This window comes from Notechis scutatus, chromosome 8, assembly GCF_049901735.1.
Source record: "Notechis scutatus isolate UNSWTSFEM ecotype Mainland chromosome 8, rNotScu1.2, whole genome shotgun sequence".
Lineage (NCBI taxonomy): Eukaryota > Metazoa > Chordata > Lepidosauria > Squamata > Elapidae > Notechis > Notechis scutatus.
Genome location: NC_142016.1, coordinates 4,449,781 through 4,477,494, shown reverse-complemented (window position 1 = coordinate 4,477,494; position 27,714 = coordinate 4,449,781). Strand labels below are relative to the sequence as shown.

Below are 27,714 nucleotides of genomic sequence, written 5' to 3'. Positions count from 1 at the left end.
TCTTAATGCTAGAATATTTCCACACTGAGTTCCTGCTGTCAAATTTTCCTGCATTTCAAAATGGCAGAGGCTCAACTGAGTTTTTTTTTGAGATGATGGCAACTATATATCTCAGCCAGGCATGCAGTGAAACTGGGCTTCTATCAATAAATGCTAAAATGCCCCTTGTTGAGATCTATTCATCCCACCTAGATTGCAAACCTGACCAGTTTTTGGAATGGGGTGGAAGTTGATTTGAGAATAATCTAAAAAAGAAAAAAACTCTTTTAATGTCCCTGTTCAACTCCACACTCAACTCTCTTCATCTTTTCCAGGAGGATTGAAAAAGATTCATGGGTTTCTCCAGATGTAATGGCCTGCATTACAGCCTCTCCTCTCTGTCCCTTGCATGCATTAAAAGCAAGCGGGGGGAGAGAGAAAGAGAGAGAGAGAGAGAGAGAGAGACAGAGAGAGAGAGAGATGGGGGTAAAAATAAGCAGTCAATAGTTCATGCATGCGATTAATTAGCTCTGTCTTTTAATTCCACCATCCTTGCTTGGCTGTTAAGTGCTTGTTAAAAGAAATGCAAGGAAACACAGTGCCCATTTCCAGCCACGTAGCTGGGTGAAAACACGGTGAAGGAAAAGCGAGCAGTTCTCAAGGAGGGCAGATTGCCAGTTTGCTAAAGGGAATCAGATTTGTTTTCTTCCAAGGATCTTCTCAATTTCTTCAAGGAGGAGATCTGAGTCGCTGAAAGTCTGAGTTTATTGCATCACCAAAGTCTCCTGCAGAAGCTTTGCTAAAACAAACAAGAGTTGCCAGCAGGGCACAGCTGAACTTTCGGCCATCGCAATCTGTACAGGAGGCCACAGAGTTTGCTAGGGCTAATTTGGGAGGCCACAAGCAGCTGTCACTTTGCAGGAGAAATGGGGATAAAAAGTTTCCCAGGCCCTGGGCCGCTGGGGTGACTTCCTTCAGCTTGCTCCTTTCTGCCAAAAGAATTGCCATCGCAAGCGACTCACACATGCCTATGTCTTCCAGAGCACCTTTTCAGCAAGCGGGGCTTTTAAAAATTTGCCTTAAAAAATGAAACTCCTCTTAAACATCCCTTGCCGGCTCCCTGGATGTTGAAGGAAAAATAGTTGGGAGCGGAAGGTAGCTCAGTGCATTTGCTGAGGGGCAGGAATGTCCCCAGAATACAGGTAGTCTTCGACTTAAAACCCTTACAAAGTCACAATTGGCAATGACAAAAATGACTTACAACTGGTACCTGCACTTATGACTGCCACAGCATCCCCATGGTCACATGATCAATGTTTGGGTGTGGGACAATCAGCATGTGTTTGCAAAGTTTGCAGTTTGCAACTTTCCCAGGCATCTTCTGACAAGCAAAATCAATGGAGCAAGCTGGCTGTGATATCCCAGGCGTCTTCTGACAAGGAAAATCAATGGAGCAAGCTGGCTGTGATAACCCAGGGTGGGATACAAAATAAACACAGTCACAAAAACAAGTGAAGCCCCTTTTATTCCTTCACTTTGCTTCAAAGCTCCAAATATCCTTGACTGGAGACAAAAAAAACCTCTCCCACAAGCGGTTACAAAAAGGAGGAAATGCCGTTTAACCTAAAAATGCCTATAAATTGTAAGAGTAAAAACAACACAAACCACACTGAAGCAATTAAGGGAATCAGGCAAGATAAGGGCTTGAAGACGTCCACAGATATCGGAACTCACCCTGGGAAGGATGCCAAACTCAGCGAGGAACAACAGACTAGAGATATTTCCACGCTTTGTTTTCAGCACTGGCTCATATGCATGTCCGTCCTTTTAACCAGTTCTCACAGCTGCAGCCCATGAAGAGGATCAAGGCTCTTTCCTTCCCCACAGACCATGCCATTCATGTCTCTCCCTTATCCTCTCTTCCCTGCATGCCCTAGGATGGAGAAGGGATAGGCCTGGGTCTTCCTCTGACTGCCCAGCCAGCCTCTGCCCTTCCTCAGCCTCCTCCACAACCTCCGGAGCCACACCTCCACTCCCTGTCGGCTGTTCCTCCTCTCCCTTGGAGTCAGTCTCCATCAGGGGCATGACACTGGCTTTACTTAATGACTGCATTAAGTCACTTAAAAGCTGCAGTGATTCACTTAAAACTGTGGCAAAAAAAAAAGGTAAAATTGGCTATGACTCACTGAACCACCATACTTAGCAACAGAAGTTCTCATCCCGATTTTGGTCACAAGTTGAGGACTACCTGTATTGCAAGAAGCAAGGGTGAGAGTTCACATTCACAATCCTGGCTGATGGTGAAGGTGCTTTTTCTGCCATGTGAGCCAGCCCACTTGTGCAATCTAAGTCCTCTGACATCGGTCCACACAACCAGGATGCTTTGCATGGGAAGTGCTGATTTGAGACATGCTGCTCATCTTCTGTTTCTTTTCCTCACACTGCATAACTAAGCAGATTTGAATTCTGGAGTGTTTGTTATGCTGGAGGCTTTTCAAGTGCTCAGTATGAGCTCTGAACAAATCCAATTTAACTGTTGTCCTCCCACTTTCCCTGTGCCTCCCTCCCCCCCTTCCCGCCCAAAAGGAAACGGCTTAGTTTGCAGAAAGGATCAGCAGGAACAAAACTTCTTTTTCTGCAGCAGAACATCATCTCATACGTGAGAATTAGTAAATAAACCCCTCCAACCACAAACAAGATTAATACATTAAAAGAATTGGGTGAGATTAGGAGTATTTTACAAGAAGAGTTTTGCATTCTCCTGTCCATAGTAGAATACCCTACGCTACTAGGTCTAAAATTCTTGGTTTGGATAATTTAGAACTAACGTTTGTAGTTAGACTTAGGAATTGTATACAAAATTGTAGATAGCAACGTTTTATTGGTGAATGAGTTTTTTTCGTTTCAGTTGTTAATGTAACGCATGCAAATAATGGTTTGAAACTTAATGTAAACCATTCCAAACTTGATTGTAAAAAATCCAATTTTTGTAAGAGAATGATCAAAGTCTGGAATAGTTTACCCGATTCAGTTGCCTCAGCCACTAACTTTTATAGTTTTAATTCCGACTTAACTTCAGTGGATCTCACCCCTCTGGGAGAGAGAGAGTAAATGCCCTAATGTGCCTATTGCTCTTGTCATACTTTAATTTTTTTGTTTTGCTCATTTGGATTTGTAATGTTCTTTTGATAAATAAGAATATATATGAAGATAATAACAAATCTGACCATTGCAAAAACAAATGATACTGAGACACACTTTGCCTAGGATGAGGCAACACCAGATCCCAAGGTCTGTGTTTGAGCTTTTTGTTTTGGAGACCTGCAGAAGTTATTTATTTATTTATTTATTTTATTTATTTATTTATTTGATTTGCCAATTGTTTACAAGATAATAAGTATAAGTGTATACATAGTTGTGAATACATGAAATGGGTACATATAAGAAAAATAAAGAAGAATAAGAGAAACAATAGGACAGGGACGGTAGGCACGTTGGTGCGCTTATGCACGCATTGGAAGGCTGGTCTGCTTTACAAATCCACCTGTCAATTTCTTTCTCTTAGGATACAAGTCATCAGTAAACAGATCACTCCCAGCCTTGTAACAAAATGTTTCTGAAAATAAGGGAAAGGTTCACATTTTCATGGGCTGCCTCTGCAGGATCTCAGCCTTCCAAAGGATTCCAAGTGGCTAGGACAAATTTCCTCCCAGTTGAGGGTTTCGTCATTGGTCAATCTGGAGTACCTCCCAACAATTCCAAGCTAACATCTAAACATGGAATCGACAGGGCATAAGTGACATCACATGTGCTCCTGTGAGAGTTGTGTCTCACAGTCTATGAGAAATAAGAGAAAAGCAATTCTGAAGACTGTACAGAGCACAGATGGAAGCACGCCAACTAGCTTGAAGGGTGCGGGGGGAAGCGATCTGTTATGTAGGACAGGAAGGAACACGAACACCAAGAAGGTTTGAACTTCGGTTTTATAAATAGGACTAGTTATTGAACGCCAGCTGGTGCCAACCTTCTTTTGATTTATTCTTTCTAACTTTTTCTTCAATAAATGTTATTTGTTCTTAGCTCTTGGTTTTTTTTTTTTTTCCATGAAAGTATCAATGTGACATCATGGCAGCAAACCGGAAGTCATTGAGTGGGACATTTCCATCAAGGAGGGCCTCCAATTTTTGCCAGAAACGGACAATTACTTCCTGTTCTCAGCAGGAAGCCCATGGCGAACAACTCATTGGTTTTACAATGGCAGCATTCGCTCTATGACCACTGCAAAAAACAATTGTAAGAATGGATGGTGATCCTGTTTACAATCATAATGGGGCAGGCTCCAATACAGTGGAGGACTACCTGCATTCAAAAAAAAAAAAAAAACTTCAAAGTTTTCAAAGGTATATTACTTGCAAGAGTTAAGAAAAAAAATTGCATTGCATTTTCTATCCCTACATAGGCACACATAAAAGATATACTAAATATATTGATCTCCCGCTGCCAAGCGCAATTCTATTCTAGACTTAATATAATAAATCTTAATCCAGCCCCCAAGCTTAAAATGTCTAATTCCTGGTGTTCATAAATACCAACTACTGGGGACATACCCGAGAAGGACATATGCTTCTTTAACATGCAGCAATCAATGCTGTCTATTGACTATCCTCTTGATTTTAGCCCCATATTTGGAGATAATAGGACAAGATGTGCTAAGTATATTGATTTTTCACTGTCAGGCATAGTTCTACCCTACAGAAGCCACTGAATTTTACCTAAATCAAAAATACAAACTGACTTCCAAGAATCCTCTTAGGAATACATTTGTCAAAGTGTCACTGGCGTCTAAAAATATTATTTTCATTAATACGAGCAGCATTTCAAAAAGCGGAACAAAGGCTTGGAGGCATTGGAGAAGGCCTCGGACCCCAACAAGCTGCTACCAGAATTCAACTGAAATGAAATTTTATAAGGAATTTATTTTGGGGGGAGGGGCAGATTTCTACTCAGTCTGATTTCTATTCAGCCCGATTGTTTTTGTTTACAGGCAGTCCTCGACTTACAACCATTTGTTTTATGACTACTTGAAGTTACAATGGGGCTGAAAAAAGTGACTTACGACCAGTTGTTGCACTTACAACCATTGCAGCATTCTCCATGGTCATGTGGCCAAAATTTGGGGCAACTGGCATCTTTTTTATAATTGCAACATGCTAGATCATGTGATTGCCATTTGTGACCTTCCAACTAGTTTCCGACAAGTAAAGTCAACTGGGAAGCTGAACTCGCTTAACAACCATGATTCACTCAACATCTGCAATGATTCCCTTAACAACCAGAAAAAAGATAATAAAACTGAGCAGAACTCACTTGTCTTGCTGAACAATGGAAATTCTTGAGGACTGCCTATGTATGGTTCCCCAGATATGCTGGAAGAATCCAATTCAAGGGAGTGCATAAAATACTCTTCTATTCTATTCCCTCCTCCTCTTCCTTTTTCTTTTTCTCTCTCCTGGTGTCTTCACTTGGTTAGGCAAGAGAGGGTGGGAGGAAACGTGTCTGCTACTGGCAATCCTAGATGGAAGCCGGCCAACTTGCTTAAAAGTGCATCCCTATCTCCATGGGTCGCTGCTGAGACCCCACAGAGACTTACCCGGCTCGCTGCTTTTTGGACTTATCCGAAATGCCATCTCGAGACATCAGCTTGTTAAATACGATGATCCCAATCAGCATGTTGACCTGGATAGGAGAGAAATTTGTGATAAGCAGCGCTCAGGAACTCTTTCATGGTTTGGTCTAAATTTGCAGGGGTGTCCAATTAGGGCAGCTTTAAGGTCTGTGGAATTCAGCTCCCAGAATTCCCCAGCTATCTATTGGGAATTGAAGTCTACGGGTCTTCAAGTTGCTAAAGTTGGACACCCTGGCTCTAAAATATACAAGTGATGATTAAGTGACCGTAACGACATAAACACCAAAACTCCACAATAAAGGGAAATCAGCATACCAAATGTTAAAAAGGTATGCTCATTCCATTTGAGAAAAAGAGGGTTTGATTCCTGGCATTGGTTTTAAACAAGAATATCAGTGAACTTCACCATTCTTCTTATGCTTTCTGAATAATCAGGAAGCCAAGATATATGTGTGAATATCTTGCTTTTCATTAACCATTATATATACTGTCTGCAGTCTTTGGTTCATCATTTAGTAAAGTACAATATGTATTGTATATTTATTTATAAATTTATATGATGCTTATCTCAATAAGTTGACCATTATCTTTCTTGCTGTCTGCAGTCTTTGTGGTTTCATCATTTAGTAAGGAAATACAATATGTATTTATTTATATTTATTTATTAAATTTATATGATGCTTATCTCAATAAGTTGACTCTGAGGAACTCATTGTAGGAAGCTCTCCCCTGGACCTCTAATAACAAAGTAATTAAAAAGAAGTTTAACAAGAAATTCTAATTAAGTTCTCAAGAACTTAGAGAGGAAGGGAGGGAGGGAGGGAGGAAAGAAGGAAGGATTTTCACAGGGAAGTAAACTTGTTAACTAGAACAGCTGGATTTAGTTATATTAATGTTGGATTTTATATCTTGATTCTCATTAATTTTTACTACACATTTTATCACTCTTTTAAGATGTTATCCGTATTGGGAATACTGCAGCCCTTTTCAAACAGTTTGTAACTTTATCTCAAAAGAAGTTATATTGCGAAAGCAGATTAAACTAGAGAAGCACGATGTTCAGCGAGATCCTGGTTAAATGAGACATAAGGCTAAGCAGGGGTGGGATGCTACCAGTTCGGCCAGTTCTATAGAACTGGTAGTTGTGAAGAGCAGCTGACACCAAACCAGTTTGGTGTTTGGCCCAACTGCCTGCCCGGGCTGTCTGTTATTCCCTGCTTTTCCTTCCTCAGCTGCTTTGTGACACACAGCTGAAGTTGAAAAAGCAGGAAACAAGAGGATTTTCAAACGCTGTGCACCCTTTTTTTCCAATATCCTGTTTCTTTTAGTGTGAGTCATAAAGCAAAAATCCTTGGATTTTTTGCTTTCTAGCTAATCTAAAAGCAGAGCCGAATCTTAGAACTGAAGCTTCTACTTTTCAGTGCACTCAGGTAGCTGATTGCAGATAGATAGATCTCTAAGTGAATCTGTGATTCTGTGAGCAACTCAATCTGCCTGCCTGCTTTGCCTGCTTTTGGGTAAAAGTTGCTCTTTTTAAATAAAAAAAATCAATATTTACATCAATATTTATAATATTTATATACAAGCCATGCCCAGCCAGTCACATGACCACCAAGCCATACCCACAAATTAGGCCACACCCACAGAACTGGTTATTAAAAATATTAAACCCCACCCCTGGGGCTAAGGTATGTTTGAGATTGGTCTGTTGAATAAGCACCAGTAATAAGGGCACACTGGATAATTTAGAAGCAAATTATCTGCATTCTGTCTGTGTCCAATAGCCTTGATCACAGTTTCCAGGGATGGAAATAAAAACAGAATGCTCCTCTCCTTCTGAATCCAATTTGGACAAAGCCTATGATTTGGTGAGCATACTGTATCTTTTTTCTCTCAAAAGCTGAGGAAGTGGGACAAATTCCACTCTTTAGCATGACTGGCTCTTCATGCAATTTTGGGTGGCCACTCCAAGGAGGGCTATTTTTCCTCTACCAATCCAAATAGTTCTTCTTATTCCTCACAAGAACCCAGCACCAATGTGAAAAGTTAGGGATATCATCAAGAGTGGGTTGAATAATTGGACTTCAAGCTCCTCCCCTCCCCTCACTACCGCTCTCTATATTCCACAGCTGTGATGGGTTGCAGAATTTGGGGGCACAGATGGATAATTTTTCCATCAACTCAAGTGGTTTTAAGCTTTATAGGTTCTTTTTTAATTTGTAAATTTTTTATTGATTTTTAAAAACAAACATAAACGAACAAAACATAAAAACATCAACCTTTCTTCCATGAGTATACAAACAGTGTGCCGGTTGGTTTACAATTTTTTTGTGCATCCATTTCATAGTCATCAATTACAGTTACATTGCATAATAACTCATATTCTCAATCAGAAATGAAATACCCTAGTATCATTATTATTCAATCATTTGACAATAATTTTATTCATTCATATTTTGCGAGATAACTATAATTTACTTAGTATCATTTTGTAATAATTCATATAATCTTCCCAAATCTATCCTAATTTTTTTTATAGGTATAGTAAAAAAGAAAAAAAATACATCCTTATATATTTATTATTTTCTAAGATTCTACATCTTTCATTATTGTATTTTATTATCTAACCATTGATAAAAAAAAGGTCCCAAATTTTATAAAATTGTTTATCCTCTTGTTCTCTAATTTCAAATGTCTATCTACTCATTTCAGCACATTCCAATATTTTCTTCATGATTCCCTCCTGTGATGGTATTTTCTCATTTTTCCAGTTTTTAGCAAATACAATCCTAGCCGCTGTTAGTACATTTACAATCAGGTATTTCAAATCTTTGCTATATGTATCAGGTAAAATTCCCAATAAAAATATCTCTGGTTTCAAATCTATATGTTTTTTTGTCATTTATAGGTTCTTGACTGTTCACGACAGAGTCAATGAAAGGGAAATCCCACCCATGGAAAAGAATGAGACCAGCCCAAGACAGATCATTGGCATCCCAGAAAAGTATCTGAGTTCTTACCAGAACAATCACAGCAGCAGGACCAACAAAGGCATACAACAATCCTCCTTCAAGGGACAGCCAGCAGCTGGAGAGAAAAGAAAAACTCACTATTTCAAAACTAAACAAGAGCAGGAACAAGCATTCAAAGAATTATCTTATCTGACGCCTTCCCATGTGACCAACCCATCTTGCCTTAGTCCCATCTCCTTTAAAGAAGGGATCCATCTCCCTGTATCTTTAATGGTGAGTCTTGGAATGACCAAAACGGGTGATCAAAAGACCCATGGATGGCATCTAAAAAACTGCCTGGCTAGGTTATAAAAAAAATGAAGATGGAGGCAATAAGTAATCACTCCAGTGCAGAGATATGACTGGGTGTTATTTAAAATCAAAAAGAGAAAATGAGGCTCACTGGACATTGACCAGCAAGGTGACCTCCCATTTCTCCAATTATCAACAGATGATATTTGATTTGGGGTGCTTTCCCATATGAATCTCGTGTACCTGGAAGTCCCTCCTCACCCTCACCTTCATGGAACTAACAAGCAATGGAAGTGGCGCTAACTATTCAACACTGCAATAGTTTCTAATTTGCCCCCCTCCCCAATTCTTCTAGCCCGATGAAACCTACTAGCTGGCTGTTCCATATCCTTTGGTCCGAGTGAAGCCAACTGAAACTGCAACTACCAAGGCTGGCAGACCTGGGCAGGATGGAAATAGACATAAAGTGTTTTAGGACATTGTAAGACTGCCCAAGAAATGGTGAGAATTTTCAGGGGACAGTGCTGAAATCTTAAAAAAGATTTTTGCTAAGAACAAGGAGATGTCATGAAGTGGCAAGAGTTCACTATGTATGTGCATATGGATAATGTGCACACACAAATACACACACACAGAGGGAGGGAGGGAGGGAGAGAGGGAGAGATGGAATGTCTAGAAGATTCTGGGAATAGGGAGGACAGAGAAGGGTAAGTATGGGAGTGGGATCCATACAGAAAAGTTTGCTTTGCCCAAGAAAGAGGGAAGTGTGAGAAAGAGACTCAAGGTAAATCTGCCTTAATTAAGTATTAGCTGATCTGGGGATTGCTTAGGCAGCCTTTAAAGTTCTATTTTGAAATAGAATCTCTTTCAAAAGATAGAAATAGGATAGTTTCTACTTTTTTTAGCAATGAAGATCATTTCGCAAATCCAAGGGGTTCTTGTCTCCTGAGTTTGCTAACCTAGAAGGGCTTGACAACATGGGTGCTTACATTTGAAAATGTTGTGTCCCCCCCACCCCCTCTCCCTCCCTCCCCCCCTCCCCAGTCAAACAGGTTACAGGAGGAAGTATCTTAGTTAATTATCAGGAGACACCTTTTAATGATAGAACAGTTTGCTAGTTTAACCAGTCAAAGGGTGGCAGTTGGAGATCTTGAAGCAGAGGCAAGCGGTACTTTGTCACTCTAATTCTGGATTTCCTAACTTTCTAAAGAGGTTCTTAAATTTGCCTCATTTTCAGGGTTTACACAAATCACAGATCCCAAAGCTAAGCTGGGTCTTGATTCACATAACACACTAAAACATCCCAGAATAAACTATGGTTAACACCAACTAAGCTTAGCCTATTGCAAGAATGCAGCTGCTATGCCTTTTGCTGATCTGGTTAATTGTACTGTGCAGATTCAACCTTCCAGTGATGAACCCAGGGCAATCAGGCCACTCACAGCCACTTGAGCCATGAGATGGGTGCCAAATAAATTTGATACATAAAATAACAATAAAATAAAATTCTAAATCTGAGTGAGAATTTCTCTCTTACCCCATCCAAGGCAGAGGAAGCGTTTACGAACTAGCCGAGTTCGGATTCTGCCAATCACAGCCAAGTAAGATTGCCAAGCCTCGGTCAGCACCCAACAGAAGGAAGAGAGGAAGAAGAAATGGAGGAAGGCAGCTGTCATGGTGCAGATGCCCTGGAGGAGGAAGAAAACACGAGTCATCTGGATGAAGAGGACGAATAAATGGCACTCACTCAGGGGTTTTTCTTCCTAATCACGAGAACAGCAAAATGACAAAGCAAAGTATATAAAAGGTGTAGCTTGCATTGGGTTGTGATGGTATTGCAACACACATTTTGCCACCCATTCCTCTTGTCTTTCCTGAAAGCCCTATGCATGTCCTACAAAATGCACATCTTGTGATGACCCGGGGCATGGCACAAAAGCAACAAAGCCACAAAGTAGGTGAAGTCCCTTTAATACCTCCAACTTGGTCCCCAATGTCCAGTTATCTCCAGCTGGAGAAAAAACTCTCCCAAGAACAGTTTTTAAAGGGAAGAAATTCAGTCCGAACCCAAAGTACATATAAATTATAAATAAAAACCAACACAAACCACAACTGCAGCAATTAACGAGACAGGGCAGGATAAGGAATTGAAGACTTCAAAAGATAACAAAATACACACAGTTGGGAGGACTCCGGAACCCAGATAAGACTTGACAAACAAAGATAATTCACGCTTTGCTTCCAGCAAGGTGCTATGCGCAAATGCCCTTTTTAAATCCTGTTTTCCCAGCTGCAGCTAATGAAGGAAATCGGGGCCCTTTTCTCCCCCATAACCCATGTTGCTCCCTTATCCGTTCCTCCCTGCGTGCCCTAGGATGAAGAGGGGGTGGGCCTGGGTCTTACTTTGAGTGCCTAGCCGGACTGTGCCCTTCCCCAGTTTCTTCCACAGCCACCGGAGCCACACTCCCACTTCCTGTCAGCTGCTCGCCCTCCCCCTAGTAATCTGATTCCAACAGGGGCATGACACATCTTGCCATTGGAGGAAGTCTATTTAATAACAATAATAACAACAATGCTATTCATACTGATGATATCAACTAGTCCTTGATTTATGACCATACTGGAGCCTGCCTATTATGGTCATAAGTCATGATGGTTGTAAAATATATCACCTACAAGACCAATCCAATTCTATGACTTTTTCTTTTTGCAGACATTGTTAAGTGAACCAATTGCTCACAACAGGCTGGATTTCCCCAAAACTGAAAGCAAATGTCTTTTTCTTTTTCAAAAATGTCATGAAATGCTATCACATGACCACAGGGATGCTGCAAATGGCCATAAAGGCTGGTTTCCAACTACCCACAATTAAGTCATATGACTGCAGGTGTTTTTTTTTCCCAGAACGGAGTCATAAGTACCCATAGGGAGGTCCATTGTAACTTTGAACGATCCCTAAGTGACCAGTCATAAGTTGAGGACTTGGTATACAGCTCATTTTATACATTTAATGCAGTGCATGTCTATGGTACAGTATTGACCATCCTGTAAGACATTTTTTTCCTAACTGGCTGGCCTATTTTCTAACTAGTTAGCAAAGGCCAACCTTGAGTTTACAGTCAAGTCTTCATTTCTAAGCCAGGAACTTCCTGTCTCAAGCTTACCATCTGTTTAGCTTCCTGCAACCCCAGTCAATTCCCAGTTGATGTTCATGTTATGAGGGAGTTCTGGCAAGTGCAGCTGCAAACATCTGGAGGACACATACTACAAGGAAGGCTTCTGTACATTGGGGGCAATGCAACTTTCCTTTGTGAAATCATGTGCTCCATCTGATAAACCTTGTCTTAATATTTTATATAGAAGAACACTTCTATCACACATGAAGCTGCAGGGTTTTATACAGCAATGACCTGGGCAATGTTTTTTCTTTTTTTCTTTTCAGTTTTCACTCACTTGGTATTTGTTACTCTAGCTACATTTTTTCTGTTTATTTTTGATCTCGGATTGTAATTAAAAGCAAGGTCTCTCTCTCGTCCACAACTTCATCATTATTTGAGCAGCAGAGCTGTGACATCATCTAGAACAGTGATCCCCAACCTTTTTTATGCCGCGGCCCGGTACCGGCATCAGCTGGGCGCCGCCATCTTTTTTTGATGAAAAAGTGCTTCCGTGACCTCACCGGAAGCACTTTTTCATCAAAAAGATGGCGGCACCAGCACTTCCGGTGAGCTTTTCCGGTAGAAATGGTCGGAAGCGCGCGCCGCTATCTTTTTGATGAAAAGTGCTTCCGGTGAGCTTTCTACCCGGAAAAGCTCACCGGAAGTACTTTTTCATCAAAAAAAGATGGCGGTGCCCAGCAAACCAGTGGCCCGGTAGGACTTGTTCCACGGACCGGTACCGGTCCGCGGACCGGTGGTTGGGGACCCCTGATCTAGAACCAAGGTTCTGAACCTGTGGTCTGCAGACCCCTGCAGGGCTGGGATGTCATCCCAGGGGGATTGCGAAGGCTTGAATAAATATCGCAATTTAAATTGAGTTAAGTCTTGGTGATAGGTGGTCATGGTCCATGGCCACAAAATACCTTTTTTGACCATGGTATGTGTTGGTATAAGCTGCGGTGGTCGGTGGTTATAATGCAGTACTGCAGGCTACTTCTGCTGATTGCTGGCTGAGTGCAATTTGGCAGTTCGATTCTGACCGGCTAAAGGTTGACTCAGCCTTCCATCCTTCCAAGATGGGTAAAATGAGGACCCAGATTGTTGGGGGCAATAGGCTGACTCTGTAAACCACTTAGAGAGTGTAAAGCACTGTGAAGCAGTATATAAGTCTAAATGCTATTGCTATTTTAAAAGGGATCCATGGTGAAGAAAAGGTTGAGAACCACTGATCTAGAAAATCAAATAAATGAATCACTGCAGTAACTGAGTGGATTGAAACAGCCACTGAAGTCACTGAAGCTGATGGACACTGAAAGCAAAAGGCAGGAAGAAAAATGGATTAGAGGATGACAAGAAAATAAAAGCTGTTTTATAAACTTCTGCAATTGGAAGCTGTGTCCCTGGCACTCCTTAAAGAGGAAGACTAAGTGAGAGAGTTTGTTCCTACAATGCACAAGAACTCTGGGCATTGTTAAAATGGTTTCTTGCACCATGTATATATAGAACTCCCGAAGCATGATGCTGAGCTCTAGATGTTGTTTGTTTGCAGACTGACATTTATTGAATTTAAGAGCAGGCCCTAGAGACATCATTGAGCTGAATTTCAAACCTCAGAAACAATCTACCCTATTTTTCCTTGCAGGTTGCACAATGGCTGCTTTCCCAACTCCTCCCTCCTGCATCTCCTCTGGCTTTAATCAATCAATGCTTTGATTAGATTTATGGATAGATGGATAAAGTGGCAAAAGGACACATTGGGCTCAAATCCATGCTCTGGCAAAGGAGCTGAGCCCTCCCTATTATTGCACATGAGAGGGACATAAAATGCATTCACCACATGTGTCCATTGAGGAAGTATGAAACCAAAGCTAAGATAAGTTGGGATCATAAGCCTGGGAGATGTCCATTAGTCATGTGTTGAATCTTTCATGAAGCTCCCTGCTTCACTAGACCAAGTTGGTCTCATGACCAGCTTAGAGTCCAAGGAGGAAGACAAATAGAAAGAAAGCCTCAAAAGCAACAGAACCATTTTTTACACAGTTCCAGCGTCTATTATTTATTGCAATGTGTGAATCCAAGCCACAGGTGTTGATTCTCTGATAAATATAGGGATGAAGTAAGATTTCAACCAGAAATGTCTTGCCTTCACTTTGTATCTTTATCTATTCTATGACAGGAGATCTCTTTGGTGGCATCAGAATGCGAAGATCTGGCCAAAATGTCTCACTGAATCAGCACAGAGAATCAAGTCCACATAAATGCCTGTGGAATCCTTTCTCTCTCTTTCTTTCCTCTCTTGTCTGTCTTCCCATTCTCTCTTCTCTTCTCTTCTCTTCTCTTCTCTTCTCTTCTCTTCTCTTCTCTTCTCTTCTCTCTTTCTCTCTCTCTCTCTCTCTCTCTGTGTGTGTGTGTGCCTTGCACATATGCATCATTATCAGTGTCGGAAACATTAAAGCTATGGGCCACATACACCTTGCTTCAAAAATGCACCAGCTGCTGGATGTAAATTGTTTTTCATTCTCCCACCATTCACCCACTTAATCAGCTATAAATGGAGTAAAGAGACTGCAGCAATAGAATAGAACATCTCTCATCCTCAGAACACTTGTTTTATTTTATTTCATTTTATTTTTTCTGGCCTTTTCTTCTCTTTTCAAACAGATTCTGCAGGAATCTGAGAAGAAAGAATGGTTCTGCGGGGGGTCTATTTTGATGGGCCAAACTGGTAAAGTCTTTAAACACAGCTCTATAAAAGCTGTCATTCCACTATAGTACTTTTTGACACCAGCGAAACTCTCACTTACATACAACAGGGACAACAACCCAGAATAACCAACCCTTTTGTCTGTTTCCAGTCCCTGTTCAAATGTGGTGATGTTTTCAATGTGACAGGAAATTCCTTAGCAAGAGAAATTTGGCCTTTCCAAGATCATTGCCAGTTGCTGTGGTGGTACACCTACTGCTTCTCTTGTGCTTACAATGGGCTTCTCTGATTCAAGAAAAAAAAATGGACCCAGGCTATCTGAGGAACCATCTCATCCCAATGGGATTGATCTGCCGCACCATGCTGGCAGAAAGGGCTTGCTGTGGAACCTGACCATCAAGGAATTCTGGCTGGTGGAATCAAGGAAAGAAGCTTCTTTCTGCTATGGCTCCTGTCTTGGAACATGGTGCTCCTTGAGGTCCATATCCACCCTTATGACCTTACAAAAGAGTCAGACGATCTGGTTCTGCCAATTGGCCTGGGGCCCCAATGGAGGCACATCATTCTCAAAGGTGGCTTATGGACTTAAATAAGATGCCATCTCCTCCCCATGTACATCCTTCTCCTTTCCTTCCCATTTTGTTAATTTTAAATCAACTTTAATTGTATTATTTATTGTTTTAAGGATTTAGGCTCTAGGTGACAGGGGCATCATATAAGTTTACTAACTAAATTGGTGTTGGAGAAGATTCTTGACAGCTCCTTGGACTGCAAGGAGATAAAATCAGTCAATCCTAAAGGAAATCAGCCTTGACTATTCTTTAGAAGGAAAGATACTGAAGATAAAGCTTAAATACTTTGGGCACCAAATGAGAAGAGAGGACTCCTTGGAAAAGACCATGGTGTTGGGAAAGATGGAAGACTAAGCTGGCAGGAATAGCCAACACCCAAGAAGATGGGCTCAAGATTCAGATGGATCTTGACAGACTGAAACACTGGGCCCTATCTAACAAAATAAAATTCAATGTAGAGAAAAGTAAAGTCTTACACTTAGGCAAGAAAACGCAAAAGTACATATATAGACTGGGTGAAACCAGGCTTAATAGCAGTAACTGTGAAAGGGATCTTGGAGTCTTAGTGGACAACCAGTAAAATATGAGCCAGCAGTGTGTGGCGGAAGCCAAAAAAGCCAGTGCAATCCTAACTTGCATTAAACAGAGGGATATACAATCAAGATCAAGCGAGGTACTAATACCATTCTATAAAGTCTTAGTAAGACCACACTAGAATACTGCATCCAGATTTGGCCACCACACTATAAAAAAGATGCTGAGGCTCTAGAAAAAGTGCAAAGAAGAGCAACCAGGATGTTTAAGGGGACTGGAGACTAAAACATATGAAGAACAGTTACAGGAACTGGGCTTGGCTAGTCTAGTGAAGAGAAGGACCAGGGGAGACATGATAACAGTCTTCCAATATTTGAGGGGCTGCCACAGAGAAGAAGAGGTCAAGCTATTTTCCAAGGCACCCAAAGGACAGATAAGGAATAATGGATGGAAACTGATCAAGGAGAGATTTAACCTAGAAACAAGGAGAAATTTTCTGACAGTGAGAACAATCAACTGATGGAACAGCTTGCCTTCGGAAGTTGTGGGAGCGTCATCACTTGAGATTTTCAAGAAGAGATTGGACTGCCATTTGTCAGAAATGGTGTAGAGTCTCCTGCTTGGGTGGGGGATTGGACTAGATGACCTACAAGGTCCCTTCCAATTCTGTTAATCTAATTTAATCTAATACAAAAGGAGAAGGAGAAGGCAGAAGATGAGATGGTTAGATGGTGTTGTTGATGCAATGAATGTGAATTTGGGCAGATTCCAGGAGACAGTGGAGGAGAGGGGGACCTGGTGATGATGGTATGTTGAAAGAGCTGCATCTTTGGTCTTTCTGTGTCAGATTAACCTGACAGAGTTATGAAGAAGAGTTGATAGTTATGGTGTGCTCAAGCCCAAAATTATCACAGCAAATGGAAGGGAGGTTTTTGTTCTTCTCCCCATAGGTGAAACTCAGCAAAGTAGGGCTATTTATTGCGCTGGGTGAACCCTTAACATTTCCCTCCAGCTCTTTAGCCAAAGAGTTGTTGCAGTTTTCCAAATCTACGTGACCAAATGGAACAGAAATAAAAGCTGCAGAAAAAGGGTGTGCATGCTATTGCTGGTCCTAAAAGATCAAATTGATTGCACTAAAGAAGTTGGGCTGGAAATGTTGAGAGGAAAAGGAAAAAAAAAGAAGTAGGATAAAGGGGTAGCCTTGATTCTCAGAAATGGGGGTTGACCTATTTAGCACAGTTAAAAAAAGTATGCATATATAATGGCATTTAGATTTGTGTTTTTTTCAAAAGGGTTTTGGAACACATAGGGACACTAGTACTCATTTGCAGCTCTTTTTTCTTCTTTTTGAATTTTATATACAAAAAATTTCCTTCCTACACCTCCAATAGAGAAAAAAAATGATTATATAGCAAAAAAGAGTATCTAGATATTTTATGAGTAAAATGCACTAACATGAAAAAACATACAAAAAGCAAAAATAGCAGAGAAAATATCTACATAGGAACTAAAACAGAAAGTTAATTAAACCCTCAAGCTTATCAAAAAATCTAGACCACATCAACATTTTTTTTTTCATTTTCAACACAGATGACTTTAAAAAACAGGTTAGTGAACCCATAACCTGGATCTGTTAAAGAACCTATAAACTGTTTATAACATAATAAATCCAATATCAAAATGCTACAAAATGTAGCATTCTTCAATAAGCACAAAATTGTATTTTCTGATGAATTAATTTCATTTTTTAAAAAATGTAAGAAGCCTATTTTAAATTTTTTAATACCTGGACCTATTGATTCTCCAAAATGCTGTATTCCAATTCTTCATTCTATAGTTTAGATCAAAATCAGCACTAACATGCACATGAACGTTTATATAAAGCATTATGTATGTACATAATTATACTATATATATCACTGCCTAAATTACAAGGCAAAATCTAGCACATTTTGAAAGCTAATTCATTCTAGGTTCCAATTTGCTCTATTATTTTCTGCCTTTCCACCAAAAATAAAGAATAAGAAACATCCTGAACCAGAGTACAATTAAACACAAAACTATGACAAAAGCCATCATATGTTCTCCTTTTTGGAAGGAAATGATTTTTCTCACCTTACTGAGCATCTGGGACTGTCCCACCAGGATCAAGACATTGGAGGCCAAAATAGAGAGACAAAAATTCAGAAGAATGATGGAACGTTCAGATTTGATAAACCTAGAAAAAGAAAAGAGGAAGCCTTTTTGACACACCTTGACCTTGGAAGTTCACTTCTTTCTATCCAGGACATGGCTTATACGTGCTACTAGACCAGGATCCATATGATTGTCTGGGATGCTATCCATCCTCTCAATGACCAGCTTTCTTTGTTATCTTCTGGGAGGAGGCTTTGTGCTGTGTGAAGGAGAACAACTAGATTCTGTAATAGGTTTATACCATATAGCATCAACCTTGTTAACTCTCAAGACTCTTTCTTCTGCTATGTATTCAAAATGGGCTGTGATTAAAATACAGTTCATCAGTCTGGAACCCACACTACGTATCTGATATTAGCACAATTGAGAAAGTCCAGAAATATTTCACAAGAAGAGTTCTCCACTCCTCTACTCGCTGTAGAATACCTTATGCCACCAGACTTGAAATTCTAGAACTAGAAAACCTTGAATTACGCCGTCCTTCGTTCTGACTTAAGCATGGTATACAAAATCATACATTGCAATGTCCTACCTGTCAATGAATACTTCAGCTTCAACCATAACAACACAAGAGCACACAATAGATACAAACTCAAAGTAAACCGCACCAAACTTGATTGCAGGAAATACGACTTCAGCAATAGAGTGGTCAATGTCTGGAATACTCTACCCGACTCTGTAGTTTCTTCCCAAACCCCAAAAACTTTAACCTTAGACTGTCTACTATTGACCTCACCCCTTTCCTAAGAGGTCTGTAGGGGCGTGCATAAGCGCACCAACGTGCCTACCGTCCCTGTCCTATTGTTTCTCTTATTCTTTTATTTTTCTTATATGTAACCATTTCATGTATTCACAACTATGTATACATTTATACTTATTATCTTGTAAACAATTGGCAAATCAAATAAATAAATAAATAAAATAAATAAATAAAATATACGTGTATGTATGTATGTATATGTGTGTGTGTGTGTGTGTGTGTGGTATATGTGTATGCATATGTATGGGTATGGGTATTTGTATATATTTCTTCTTTTGACAGCGGGCATCAGAATTTCATTTTAATGTGTGCCACTGTGAATATAGAAAAATGGCAATACAGGTAGTCTTTGGCTTATGACCACAATTGAGCCCAACATTTCTGTTGCTAAGTTAAGTCAGTTGTTAAGTGAATTTTGCTCCATTTTATGATTTGCCTTAACAGATAGTCAGAGTTGGAAGGGACCTTGTAGGTCATCTAGTCCAACCCCCTGCCCAAGCAGGGGACCCTACACCATTTCTGACAGAGGGCAGTCCAGTCTCTTCTTGAAAGCCTCCAGTGATGAAGCTCCCACAACGTCCGAGGGCAACTTCTGTTCCATTGGTTGATTGTTCTCACTGTCAGAAAGTTTCTCCTTATTTCCAGGTGGAATCTCTCCTTGTTCAGTTTTCCATCCATTATTCCTTGTTATTATTGTTACCTTTATTGTCAGAGTACAACATGTGTACAATGAGATTGTCTGGCCTTTGGGTACCTTGGGAAATAGCTTGACCTCCTCTCTGTGGCAGCCCCTGAGATAGTGGAAGACTGCTATCATGTCTCCCCTGGTCCTTCTCTTCACTAGACTAGTCAGGCCCAGTTCCTGCAACCTGTAAAAGTTCTTGTAACAGTTGTTCAGTGAATCACTGCAGCTGTTAAATTAGTAACACAGTTGTTAAGTGAATCTGGCTTCCCCATTGAGTTTGCTTGTCAAATATTCACAAAAGATGATCACACAACCTTGGGACATGACAACCATCATAAATATGAGTCAGTTGTCAAGCCTCTGAATATTAGTCACGTGACCCATGAGGATCCTGCAATGGTTGTCAGTGTAAAAAGGGTCATGTCACTTTTTTCAGTGTGTTGTAACTTTGAACAGTAATTAAGTGAACTGTTGTAAGTCGAGGATTACCCTCATACAAGGATTATCGTATCTCATCTCATCTTAAACCTGGTTATCTCCCTGTTCATACAGGTGGTCTCCAGTTAATGAGGGCAATTTAGGCCAGTTGTAATGTGCGATGCCACATAACCACACCGCTTAGTTTTGGTATTTCTGGTCATCATTGTTTAGTGTAGTGGTTGCCAATCAGTGGGCCAGGGACCACTGGTGGTCCGTGAGAAAATTGTGGTGATCTGCAGAGAAATGTCACCCCCAAAGCACCCCCCCCCCCAAGCAATTAATCCAGGCTGCATGGGAACACAAGGCTGCATCACCCACATGACCCACAGGAACACAAGGCTTGCATCCCTTGCATTGCGAACAACATGAGGTAGTGAGGGGAGCGGGAAAAGGGCGGAGGATGGAAACTTGCCCCATTCGCCCCATGTGCCTTGCCTGGCCACTGGGCTGCTTCTTTCTTCTTCTTTCTTCTTCTGCTTTTGGTGCACACAAGGAAAGCAGCAAGAGTCTTTCTTTCTTTCCTCCCAACTCCGCCAGAAATGAATCTTTGGGACCCTGCAAGGTATGACAAGTCTCACAAAGACTCATTTCTGGTGGAGTTTGAGCGAGATAAAGACTTCTGCTGCTTCTGCTGCTTTCCTTGCATGAAGCCAAAAGTCTCTTTCTCCCTCCCCCTGAGAATGGAGCTGGAGACGATATCCTGCGATCCGAAATTAAGTATGATCAATTTGTAGGAAAACGGGGTGGGGAAATTCCCTGCAGACTTTTTTGGGGGATTTTCTCAGGGTCTCTGGCCTATGGGATTTAAAATTATGAGTTTGGTGGTCCCTGAGGTCCAAAAGGTTGGCGACCCCTGGTTTAGTATGTCTCACACCACTGTTAAGAGCAATGTCACATGGGCAGCATTTGTGATCTCTGTTCAGCTTCTCCATTGACATTGCTTGTTAGAAGCTGGGCTGCACATGACTGCAAGATGCTGTGGTGTCACAATTACAAGCCACCAAGTACCCATATCACAATCTTATGACTCTGGAGATGATGTGATGCAGAGCTGGTATTCAGCAGGTTCTGACCAGTTGTGGAGAACCGGTAGCGGAAATTTTGAGTAGTTCGGAGAACCAGCAAATACCGCCCCTGGCTGGAGATTTTACAGTATCCTTCCCCTGCCACGCCTACCAAGTCACGCCCACAGAACCGATAGTAAAAAAAAAATGAATTCCACCACTGATGTGATGGTTACAACTATGAAGACTGGTCATAAGCACGACTCAATTCCATGCCATCATGTTGAAATGATAGCTGAATAAGTAGCTACTAAGTGAATACCACCTCTATGGGTTTTGTAAGGTTGAAGTTGCGGGGGGGAGGGGGGGAGAATATTTTATATATTCATTGCCTGGTGTTCTTGGAAGATTTAATGCCACCCAACAATTGTACGGTTCTTTTTTTAGAATTAGCAACACTCCTCCCACACCACAATCATGTATGGTGTTAATTCTATGGGTGGGTGGGTGCTCGTTCTGCAGCTGTTTTGTTTTTGAGGGTGGAAAGCTTTCACCAACTTTGGTGGAATTGTGGGACAAGTTCAGAGGAGAACATCCCCCCACAATGCTCAGATAATGCTTTAAGAGGGCCTCCGTGGGTAGGTCCCAAACTTTTCTTTGATCTTCAGTAATTGTTACATCTGCCGGAATTTTCTTGATCCCAAGTGTGGAATAGATTCACACTTTCAAAAGTGGGAGTCAGGAACAAAAATACCATCCTTTGTGGATGAAATTAAAATTTAATTTTAATTATACCCTTAAGCTCAAATTGCTGCAAGCAGTTTGTACTGGTTACAGACCACTTTGTTTTATTTACTCATGCTGTTGAATATAGAGGTCTTGAAAGACCAGGGGATAAAAATAATAAGTCAGAGAACAAATCACTGTCTTCACGTTTGACACCAAATGTCTTAGCAGACTCTCAACATCACATGTGAAAATTAAAAGACCAGAGTATCAAAAGGGCTAAGTTTGATAATCCATTTGTTCAGTGTACTATACAGTGTGCTATATACTCTATTTTAGCTTCAACACAATGATCATTCCCATCTCTTAAATGCACTTCTCCCTGTGCTTCTGCTTTATATCTGCATCTACTGTTGAGATTAACCATGGGTAGCTTTTTTGTGAACTTACATCTTCCAACCATGGTTCTTGGGGCAACATACCTCCAAAATGCAGCATAGATTGCCAGCAAGGTCAGCAAAGCCATACAGGAAACTGCACAGCCGATCATGAGAGGGACTGACGGAGAACTGCCAGAATCCATGGCCTGTAAAAAGAGAAGATTGCTCTATTGCAAAGGAGACACCTGGTTGGAGGAACTCCATATTATATTATATATCGGGTGAGCCCAGTCCATGTATTCTTCAAGTGTTGGGAGGGAGAGGAGAGCAATGGAATGAGGAGGCACAGCTTAAGCAATCTAAGTTTGAACCAGTGTGAAGCATATGTATGAATATGGCCCTATGCAGAAGGAAACCACCAGAAGACTGTCTGATACTTAGGAATTCAATACCATCTCATCTTGACCCATTTCATTTGCGGGCTCAAAGCACACAGCTCAAAACTAAGTCTTGGCTACAAGAAAAATGAAAAGAAACAGCGCATGGTTTGGATAATATCTTTAAAATACAGTTTATGAGCATTAAATATGTATTAAAATATCTATTTAATAGCAGTTATGTTACAGGTTTTTAAAATTGCAGATTAATATGGAAATGCAGTGGAATCAATTTATAAGTAAACCAAGAGAGGGTCACAAATTGGATGCAGAAGATTTATTTATCCTTAGTAGAAACTACAGCAATTATTGCATGCCACATACTACTAATAAATATCTAATATTTATATTAGTGCTTTAGAATGTGTAACCACTCTGCATAATATTATCATAGCACAATTATAGCAGCAAGCATTGCCACAAAACTATGAGGATGATCACAATTCGGCCCAAATCACAGATCGGAAACAAGTGTAGCTAGATAATTCCCAGGGAAATGAGATTTTAATTAACAGATTATCCACATACTACTCTTGATTGCCAAGACCACACAACCATATCAGTTTCATTGTTTCTCTATTTCTTTTAACCCAGATTACAAAGATAACAGAATGGGAAAGTCTCAGTGTATGCATATAAAACAGCAGTGTGCATTCTTATTTATGAGGAATGGATAATCCCAATGAAATTCTATGTCCTTGCAATTTCACAGTGGACATAAATTAAACATAGCTTCTTCTGATCGTCTAAAATATGCCCAGAATTGAATGGAGAGAAGAGACACTAAAAGCTCTATCTGCACAGCTTGGTCCCATCAGAGAAAATTCAACCACCACCTTCAAACTGGATTTCCTGAGCTATTCCCACTCAGTTTCCTGAACTTCCTGCTGGTCTGCTGAGGGTCAGGATTAGGACTGTCTTGTCTCCCCACCTCCTTTAGTAGAACCTCAAATCTGAATTCTTTTTTTCTTCTAGGCAGGGCCCACCTCAAAGCATGGGACAGGGCCTACCCAGTCTGCTTCCAACATGCCCTTCCTTAGCCCCACAGAAGCCCCTTAGCAGCCCCACTTACCAGGTCTTTGGGGAGCTGAGCAATCACGGCAAAGGTTGAGAGTTGTCTGCACTGACACTTGGTATGAGCAGAGAGGGTTTCCACCATCTGGCAGCTTTCGGTGTCCCAGTTCCCAGAGCCAGTCTCTCTGATTGATGGCCCAGGGCAAAGGAGAAAGGGGGAGAGAAAGGGAGAATATCAGCAATCAAACACGTGGCTCAGTGTCCACATCTCTCCTGCTAGGGGTCTGCTTTCCTTTGCAAGCGTCCTCCTAAAAATGTGTCAAGTTGTGCCAACTGTAGCAGGTGGGTAGCAAATGGCTGGCAGACCCTGGAGTCTAAATGGAGGCTGCCTCCTTAATCTCCTGACCCAGAGGTTGGGATGAACAGTCTTCCCTCCTGTTTCCTCACCCTCAGGCAGAGAGTGCAGCTAGCCTGTTCCTCCTCCTACTTCTGCCATGGCTACAGAATATCTCCTTGAGGGAGGAAGATTGGAAGGGGAGGGAAGTTGTGTTGCATTGCGGTTGAGATTGACTTAATGTGAAGAGGACGATGTAGAGGGTTGGGAGAGATTGGACTGAAGAGAATGGATTGAAAGATCATCAGCTGCTGTGTGCTTATAACCATCCAGGATCTTAATATTTGGGCTCTGAAGCTAAGTAGGGTTGAGTTTTTGTAGGTTTAGATGGGACACAACAATAAATCCTAGAGTTGAGGTTGGACTTACTGGAGAAAAATCCAGTAAGAATGCAATGGGAACCCCCTTCCATATTGGAATTGCCATGGAAGCTATGTGGATGTGATGCTTCTAAGAACTGAGCTCAACTTAAAGGAAAGTTGACTTGAATGATAAGTAACCTGTTCAATTCAGAGTCAGGTTTCCTAGTGGTATTAAGCCTGGTAAGTTCACTTGGTTCAAGTAGGTTAGTGTATTTCCAGGTAGTGCTCAACTTACAACAGTTCATTTAGTGACCATTCAAAGTTACGCCACTGAAAAAAGTGAATTAAGATAACTTTCCCATTTACTGTAGCATCCTCATGGTCACATGATCAAAATTCAGATGTTTGGCAACTGACTCATATTTATGATGGTTGCATTGCTCAGGGGTCTTGTGATCCCCTTTTGTAACCTTCTGACGAGTAAAGTCAATGAGAAACTGGTTTCACTTAATAATCATGTTACTAATTTACCAACTGTAGTGATTCACTTAACAACCGTGGCAAGAAAAGTTGTAAAATGGGGCAAAACTCAATAAATGTTTCACTTAGCAACAGAAATTTTGGGCTCAATTGTTGTAAGCTAAGGACTATATTTTATTTTGGGGATTCTGTTTGAAGATGATCTGGTTAACTTGACTTGATTGGATGCATTAATTGGAAGGTCATTTACACATAGACAAATCTTCTTTTTCTGAATCAGTTGGAAAATCCACATTGAATTTAATCATTTCCCACACTGATTTGGACATTTGAATTGAATCAAGGCCACTTTACACATTCCTACATCAATGTCCTTTCATGGAATGGGAAAAGACCAATAAAAACCTCCAGAGCCAAATGATTCCAGAACTTAACAAAACATACCATGACTCAAAACCAGGGCTTTCTTTTTTAATAACCTGTAGTCTCTACTAATGTCTTTGATGAAATAATTATGCAAATCATGTTTTCCAAAGCAAATATGCATTCTTTTGAATAGTAGATGACACCATATCATTTTTATTCTTTCACCATTTATTTTAACCCAGCTATTCTCCAAATACACAAATGCACATAAGCTTATGAATATGGATATAAAATCACATATTCCTGTGAACCCCCAATTTTCAGTGGGATGTGGCTTTTGACTGAAAGAGTGCAGAGTTAAGAGACCGAGACTTAAGAGACATAAGAGACTGAGCATATGCTCATATGAATCTAGATATAATCCAATTTTTAACATTTATGTGGGTAATGTGGGATTAGCTGAATGTTTTCACTCTCCCAAACTAGTTGCATGCAGAATGAACTATAACAGGACTGTAGTATCTATTTGTTGACTCAAAGAAATAGAGGGGTGAAAACTGCATGTGTAAAGGTCTCTTCATCAATATTAGCTTGAAATGCATGTTGTACCACTCCTAAGAGCTCAGGTTGGAAATTGGGATAGAAAGGGAGACAATTTAGGGAACAAAGAAAAACAAATAAAAGATACTAGCAAGCTTAGACATTTACTCCTGAGATATTTAATCGCACATTAAAAGAAAAAAAAAACTACAAAGATACTTCAAAAATACTTCAAAAGGTTGAAGATTGAATATATCATTGCATTGTAAGCTGCCCAGAATCACTTTGGATAGTGAGATGGATGGCATAGACATTTAATGTGTTTTTTTTAATCACCAAATGTTGATTTAGAAAAGAGAAAGAGGAAATGAGAAAGTGGTAGAAGCATCCTATAGAAAGCATGATGGACTGGCAGGAGCACCTACTGTAACTGCTATAGAGTGAGAAGAAAATACAAAGTTTTAGTGGACATTTATCTATTCCCAGTTGAGAGTTTGTAGTCTCCATTTTTGATACTTCTATGAGGTACCATTCCAGCATTGACTGTACCCATCTCTGAAGACAAACAGACAAGCAGACAAACAGATATGCTTATAGGGAATGTGCCTGGGCATGGTTGGGTCATGGCATATGGAGTCATGAATACATCTTCCCCCCCCCACCCCATTTTTGAAACTAGGACAATATATATTTTTTCCTCATCAATTCATCTGATACTAGCTTAGTTGTCCAGGATTAAGCAGAATAAAATACAGTATAAAAGTTTGGCCAGACCACCAGTTAATTCCTTCAGCAGTCATTGGACAAGTTCCTGCAGTTTTCTTAGCAAGCATTTTCAGAAGTGACTTGCCATTGTCTGCTTCCTGGGCTGAGAGAGAGTGACTGGCCCATGGTCAACCAGTTACAGTAGAAGTCAATGTCTCCCTGTTTCTCTAGTCCAATGCTTTCACCACTACACCAAACTGGCGCTCAGCAATCTGGGATACAATTTTTCTGGTTCTGGAGATTTAAGTACATTCCTAATAAAGGGATATCCCCATGGCCATGTTTCTATTCATCTGAACCTTCAGTTGCATCCATTTATCCTTCACAATTTCTTGATGGAACATATGGACACTGTTTTCTCCTTTTTGGAGAAGAGTAACCAAAACAGGAGCTGAGTAGCTTCATTTTTCCCTTCTTACTTTTACATTTTGCCCCTGACACTGAGCAGCTAATATACTGGGTTTTTTCCCCTCTTTTTCTTTCATTCTGAATTTATCTAAAGAAGCCCTTCCTGTTATTTTTAGCATCCTTTGTTAACCACATCCAACTCTGAGCTTTCACTTTCCTGACACCAACTCTACAGTTCGAGGCTACTAATCTGCACTTTTTCTTTGTGTCCTGACCTTCTTTCAATTTCTTCTATGCGTGGGTTTTTTTTTAACTTTTAGATTTTTACTGAGGTTTTCTGTGTGTAGCCACATTGGCTTTTGTGATTATTTACTTTTCGTCCCTCATTGATCTTATTACAATTGTGACGTTAATCCTGCTTTCTTTAGAAATTCCCACCCATCCTGCTTCTCCTGTTTTTAGGTCCAACATATCAAGGCTCAAAGATGCTTGAAAGCCAGTACTTTTGAAGTCCAAGATATGTGTTTGAGATCACACAGTTGTAGTTCCACTTAAAATCAAGAACTTTGACATAGAAGGTCATTTTTCTGCAGCTTCCATATCCTCTTCTAAGTCCTCCCGAATGATTAGCATTAAATCTGGGACAGCTGATGATCCTCTTGCATTCTCCTTTACCCCAGAAAGAGACAGTAATCAGAAAGGACAGGTCCATGCATGGCAAATGTTCCATAATTGATGCCTCCCATTACAGGTGAAACTCAAAAAATTAGAATATCGTGCAAAAGTTCATTTATTTCAGTAATGCAACTTAAAAGGTGAACCTAATATATGAGGTAGACTCATTACATGCAAAGCAAGATAGTTCAAGCTGTGATGTGTCATAATTGAGATGATCATGGCTTACAGCTCATGAAAACCCCAAATCCACAATCTCAGAAAAT

At 40.5% G+C, this 27,714-nt stretch overlaps 1 protein-coding gene across 6 annotated transcripts in view; it reads right to left on the bottom strand.

The window, feature by feature from the left end:
* The window catches only part of ADGRB2 (adhesion G protein-coupled receptor B2), a 260,012-nt gene that overhangs the window by 31,742 nt on the left and 200,556 nt on the right, over positions 1-27,714 (bottom strand). For all 6 annotated transcript variants that reach the window (XM_087970495.1, XM_087970489.1, XM_087970494.1 and 3 more), the window contains exons 16-22: positions 23,637-23,763; positions 22,230-22,333; positions 18,012-18,114; positions 10,466-10,616; positions 9,299-9,368; positions 8,686-8,752; positions 5,630-5,715 (exon numbers count right to left, since the gene is read on the bottom strand). In XM_087970495.1, the coding sequence (XP_087826621.1) occupies positions 5,630-5,715; positions 8,686-8,752; positions 9,299-9,368; positions 10,466-10,616; positions 18,012-18,114; positions 22,230-22,333; positions 23,637-23,763 (708 nt within the window). The remainder of the gene's footprint in view (positions 1-5,629; positions 5,716-8,685; positions 8,753-9,298; positions 9,369-10,465; positions 10,617-18,011; positions 18,115-22,229; positions 22,334-23,636; positions 23,764-27,714) is intronic.